The sequence below is a fragment of the Zalophus californianus genome, chromosome 10, assembly GCF_009762305.2.
Source record: "Zalophus californianus isolate mZalCal1 chromosome 10, mZalCal1.pri.v2, whole genome shotgun sequence".
Classification (NCBI taxonomy): Eukaryota; Metazoa; Chordata; class Mammalia; order Carnivora; family Otariidae; genus Zalophus; species Zalophus californianus.
In genome coordinates this window covers 97,842,370-97,848,012 of record NC_045604.1, presented here as the reverse complement: position 1 = coordinate 97,848,012, position 5,643 = coordinate 97,842,370, and the positions used below count along the sequence as shown (strand labels likewise).

Genomic DNA, 5,643 nt, shown 5'->3' with positions numbered 1-5,643 from the left:
CTGATACTATTCTGTGAGTTTGTGCCCAGTCCCCAGCACAGGATGCTTTTGTCCTCCAGTGTTATATCACTTTCTGGGTGCCAGTTTATGGCGGCTCCCTCCCTCTTCTGCTTATCCTATGATATCTGCCCACAGAATCACAACTCCACCCTTCATACCTCGTGACTGCTAGTTTTTCTGCTTGTAGAGATCCTGATATATATTCTTACATCTCAGGCAGATTTCGTGAGTGTTCTGAATGGTTTGGTAGATATCCAGCTAAATTCAGGGGACCTGTTGAAATAGGGTCCCCTACTCCTCCACCTTCTTGCCTCCCCAGGGTAATAGTTTTTGTTGTTGTTGTTGTTGTCTGTTTGGTTGTCTTCATTCCCTTTCTTCTTTTCCTTTTATTTATTTTTTTTGGAAGCAGGCTTTTCTTTTTCTCCTTTTTTTGTTTCTCTTTTTATTCTTTCTCTCTTCTCTCTTTCCTTTTTTCCCCCAGGGTTTTTTTTTTTTTTTTTTTTGACAAACAAATCAAAGTATACCTAGATAAAGGTCCAAGCACTCCCCATTGCAATCAAAGAGTAACTCTGCAGAGAAATGACCAGTGGGAAAGAGCAGCCAAAATGCAACAGCAGAGTGCACTCAGCATATACACCAGAAACACTCTTTGAAGTGCCAGCCCCCAGACAGTATATGACCTCTTTTTAATATAGCATTCATCTGAGGTGCAGGAAACATAACAAGCTTTCATAGCAGGCAAAAGATAGAAACTTAGCCCAAGTTACAAGACAGAGGAATTCTCTCCAAAGAAAGGGCCAGAAGATATCATGGCAGGGACTGGCTGAATGCAGATATAAGCAAGGTATTTGAACAAGAATTTAGATCAACAGTCATTAGAAGACTAGCTGGACTTGAAAAACACATAGAAGACACCAGAGTAACTCTTGCTACAGATATAAAGGACCTAAAAACTAGTCGGGCTGAAATACAAATGCTATAACTACGATACAGAATAGTTTGGATATAATAACAATGAGGATAGAAGAAGCAGAGAAGACAATAGATATAGAGAATAAAATTATGGAAAATAAAGAAGCTGAAAAGAAGAGGAAAAGAAAACTATTAGATCATGAAGGTAGGTTTAGGGAACTGAGCAATTCTATAAGGCAAAATAATATCTGAATCATAGGAGTCCCAGAAGAAGAAGAGTGGGGAAAAAGGGACAGAAAGTTTATTTTAACAACTTATAGGCGAGAACTTCCCTAATCTGGGGAAGAAAACAGGCATTCAAGTCCAAGAAGCACAGAGAACCCCCCTCAAGATAAACAAAAATAGGTTAACCTCATGACGTATCATAGTGAAACTTGCAAAATAAGAACAAGGAGACAATTCTGAAAACAGTTCAGAACAAGAGGTCTTTAACCTACAAGGGTAGACACATAAAGCTGGCAGTAGACCTGTCCACAGAGGCCAGGGAGGCCAGAAAGGACTGGCATGATATATTCAACCTGCTAAATAGGAAAAACATGCAGCCAAGAATACTTTATCCAGCAAGGCTGTCATTCAGAATAAAGGTAGAGATAAAGAGTTTCCAGGACAAACAAAAACTAAAGGAGTTTGTGAACACTAAACCAGCCCTGTAAGAAATATTAAAGGGGAACTTTTGAGCAGAAAGAGAGACCAAAAGTAATAGACTGGAAAGGAACAGAGACAAGCTACAGGAACAGCAACTTTGTAGGAATACAATGGCACTAAATTCATATCTTTCAATCATTACTGTGAATGTAAATTGACAAAATGCTCCAATCAAAAGACATAGGGTATCAGAATGGAATAAAAAAAAAAAAGACCCATCAATATGCTGCTTACAAAGGACTCATTTTAGACCCACAGAGACCTCCAGATTGAAAGTGAAGGGGTGGAGAACCATTTATCATCAAAAGAAAGCTACAATAGACATCCTTATATCAAAGAAACAAGGACTGTAGTAAGAGATGAAGAAGGGTTGAGACGGGCGTTGCTGAGAGTACTCGTTGCTCCGAGTCCTTGTTGCGGCCCTGCGATCGGCCGTTTCCGCGTGGCCTGGAGCGAGGAAGGCCGCTGCTCGAGGCACGCGTCGCCAGCAACTCAAACTCGGTTCCCGAGTTGCTGCAGCAGCAGAAGGAGGACCGCAGCAAGCTGAGATCTGTATCTGTGGACCTGAATGTTGATCCCTCGCTTCAGATTGACATACCCGATGCACTCAGTGAGAGAGATAAGGTCAAATTTACAGTGCACACCAAGACCACGCTGCCCACGTTTCAGAGCCCAGAGTTTTCTGTTACAAGGCAACATGAAGACTTTGTGTGGCTACATGACACTCTTATTGAAACTGCAGACTATGCTGGGCTTATCATTCCGCCCGCTCCTACAAAGCCTGACTTTGATGGCCTTCGAGAAAAGATGCAGAAATTGGGAGAGGGTGAAGGGTCTATGACCAAAGAAGAATTTGCTAAGATGAAGCAAGATCTGGAAGCTGAGTATCTTGCGGTCTTTAAGAAGACTGTGTCCTCCCATGAAGTCTTTCTACAGCGGCTCTCTTCTCACCCTGTTCTCAGTAAAGATCGCAACTTCCATGTGTTCCTGGAATATGATCAGGATCTAAGTGTTAGGTGGAAAAATACCAAAGAGATGTTTGGTGGCTTTTTCAAAAGTGTGGTGAAAAGTGCTGATGAGGTCCTTTTTTCTGGAGTTAAGGAGGTAGATGACTTCTTTGAGCAAGAGAAGAATTTCCTCATTAACTATTACAATAGGATCAAGGATTCATGTGCAAAAGCTGACAAAATGACCCGATCTCATAAAAATGTTGCAGATGACTATATCCACACTGCAGCCTGTCTGCATAGCCTGGCTTTAGAAGAGCCCACGGTCATCAAAAAGTACCTATTGAAGGTTGCTGAGCTATTTGAAAAACTTAGGAAAGTAGAAAGTCGAGTCTCCTCAGATGAAGGCTTAAAGCTGACAGAGCTTCTCCGATACTACATGCTCAACATAGAGGCTGCTAAGGATCTCTTATACAGACACACCAAAGCCCTCACTGACTATGAGAACTCAAACAAAGCCTTGGATAAGGCCCGCTTGAAAAGCAAAGATGTTAAGTTGACTGAGGCAAACCAGCAGGAATGCTGCCAGAAATTTGAACAGCTTTCTGAATCTGCAAAAGAAGAACTAATCAATTTCAAACGAAAGAGAGTGGCAGCATTTAGAAAGAATCTAATTGAAATGTCTGAACTGGAAATAAAGCATGCCAGGAACAATGTCTCCCTTCTGCAGAGCTGCATTGACTTGTTCAAGAACAACTGATCTGCCTTTTCTCTGAATGAAGGACACGAATGTGAAAGAAAGCCAGCATCACTTGCACTTAAATCATCACAAGATTTATTACCTTTGACTTTAGTTTAAAATTATGTGAATAAATATTTTGACTTCTAAAAATCTTAACACTTAACCATGTTGGTTTAAAAATATTTCTATTGCATGCTAATTGGACATAACGAATCTTTTCCTTATGCATTTAATACCTCAAAGTGGGCAGAATCTACATGCTGAGTTCTCCTGTAATTTGTCTTTAGTTATAAAGAGTGCAGGAAACATGTGCCTTCTGGAACCAAGTACAAGCAATGGCTTGGCACATGTTGTCTCATGGTTTCATGTGCCCATGTCCCTCCAAACCAGTAATTTAGAGTAGGTGCCACTGACAACAAATAAGTCAGCTGCTTGTTGCAGGTAACATATACATTCCATTCCTTAATGTGATTCCCCCCCCCCCTTATACTCATGGTTCTTTAGTCACCTTAAGTGACTGTACTATAACAAGAGCGAGAAAATCTCATTTATATACCCTTTGCAGCTCCATTTTTTGTAGTTGGGATATAAATATTTGAGGGGAGAGAAATATCTTAGGGTATAAAAACAAATAATATGGCCTACTTTAGAAGATGGCCAGTCTAAGATGTGAGCCCCCTTCCTGACCGTAGGGGGAGGTGTGTGTGTGTGTGTGTGTGTGTGTACTTTGTATAATAAAATAATAAACCATGTTACCAAAAAAAAAAAAGAGATGAAGAAGGACACTATATCTTAATAAAAGGTTGTATCCAAAAGGAAGATCTAACAATTGCAAATATGCCCCTAACTTGGGAGCACTCAAATATATACATCAATTAATAGCTAATATAAAGAAATCCATTGATAATAATATAATAATCATAGGAGACTTTAACACTCTACTCACATCAATGGACAGATCATCTAAGCAGAAGGGCTTTGAAAGACTGAACTAGATGGACTTAGCAGATATATTCAGAGCATTTCATCCTAAAGCAGCTGAATATACATTCTTTTTGAGTGCATATGGAATATTCTCCATAAGAGATCACATACTGGGTTACAAATCAGGCCTCAACTGGTCCAAAAAGATTGAGATCCTACAATATATAGTTCCAGACCACAATGCTGTGAAACTTGAAGTCAACCACAAGAAAAAATTTGGAAGAATCACAAGTACATGGAGCTTAAAGAACATCCTACTGAAGAATGAATTGGTCAAGAGGAAATTAAAGAAGGATTAAAAAAATACATGGAAGCAAATGAAAATGAAGAGGTGATAGTCCAAAACCTTTGGGAGGTAGAGTACATGCCTACTTTAAGAAGGAAGAAAAGTCTCAAATACACAACCTAATCTTACACCTAAAGAAGCTGGGAAAAAGAACAGTAATTAAAGCCTAAATCCAGCAGGATAGGAGAAATAATAAAGATTAGAGCAAAATCAATGATATAGAGTTAAAAAAAAGTAGAACAGATCAATGAAACTAGGCACTGGTTTTTGAAGGAATTCACCAAATTGATAAACCCCTAGCCACACTTATCTGAAAGAAAAGAGAAAGGACCCAAATAAACAAAATCCCAAAAGAAAGAGAAGAGATCACAACCAACACCACAGAAATACAAACAATTGTAAAAGAATATTATGAGCAAATGTATGCCAACAAATCAGGCAATCTGAAAGAAATGGATGCATTCCTAGAAACATACAAACTACCAAAACTCAGACAGGCAGAAATAGAAAACCTGAACAGACCCATCAGCAAAGAAATTGAAACAGTAATGAAAAATCTCCCAACAGACAAGAGTCCAGGGCTGGTTGGATTCTCAGGGGAATTCTACCAACCATTTAAGGAAGAATTAATACAATTTTTCTGAAAATATTCCAAAGAATATTAATGGAAGGAAAACTTCCAAACTCATTCTATAAGGCCAACATCACCTTGATCCCAAAACTAGACAAAGAACCCACTAAAAAGAATTGCAGAGCAATATCCCTGATGAACATGGATGTGAAAATTCTCACCAAGATACATGCTAATAGGATCCAATAGTACATTAAAATGTTTATTCACCTTTTAATGATTTATTAAATCATTTATTTAATACATGATTTGTTAAATAAATTTATTTAATTTATTAATCTCATTTATTCCTGAGATGCAGGGGGGATTCAACATCTGCAGATCAATCAATGGGACACACCACATTAATAAAAGAAAGAATGAGAACTATATGACCCTTTCAATAGGTGCAGAAGAAGCATTTAGCAAAATACAACATCCTTTCTTGAAAAAACGT

The 5,643-nt window shown here is 38.7% G+C and overlaps 1 protein-coding gene across 1 annotated transcript; it reads left to right on the top strand.

The window, feature by feature from the left end:
* Window positions 1-2,083: 2,083 nt before the first annotated feature.
* LOC113932783 (sorting nexin-5-like) lies at window positions 2,084-4,026 on the top strand. Its single transcript, XM_027612201.2, has one exon. It carries the CDS (start codon window positions 2,425-2,427, stop codon window positions 3,322-3,324), a length of 900 nt encoding a protein of 299 aa, XP_027468002.2. The 5' UTR covers window positions 2,084-2,424; the 3' UTR covers window positions 3,325-4,026.
* The last annotated feature ends 1,617 nt before the right edge of the window (window positions 4,027-5,643 follow it).

Coding starts and splice junctions, on each gene's coding strand:
- LOC113932783 (XM_027612201.2), top strand. CDS start 2,425: ATGCAGAAATTGGGAGAGGGTGAAGGGTCTATGACCAAAGAAGAATTT.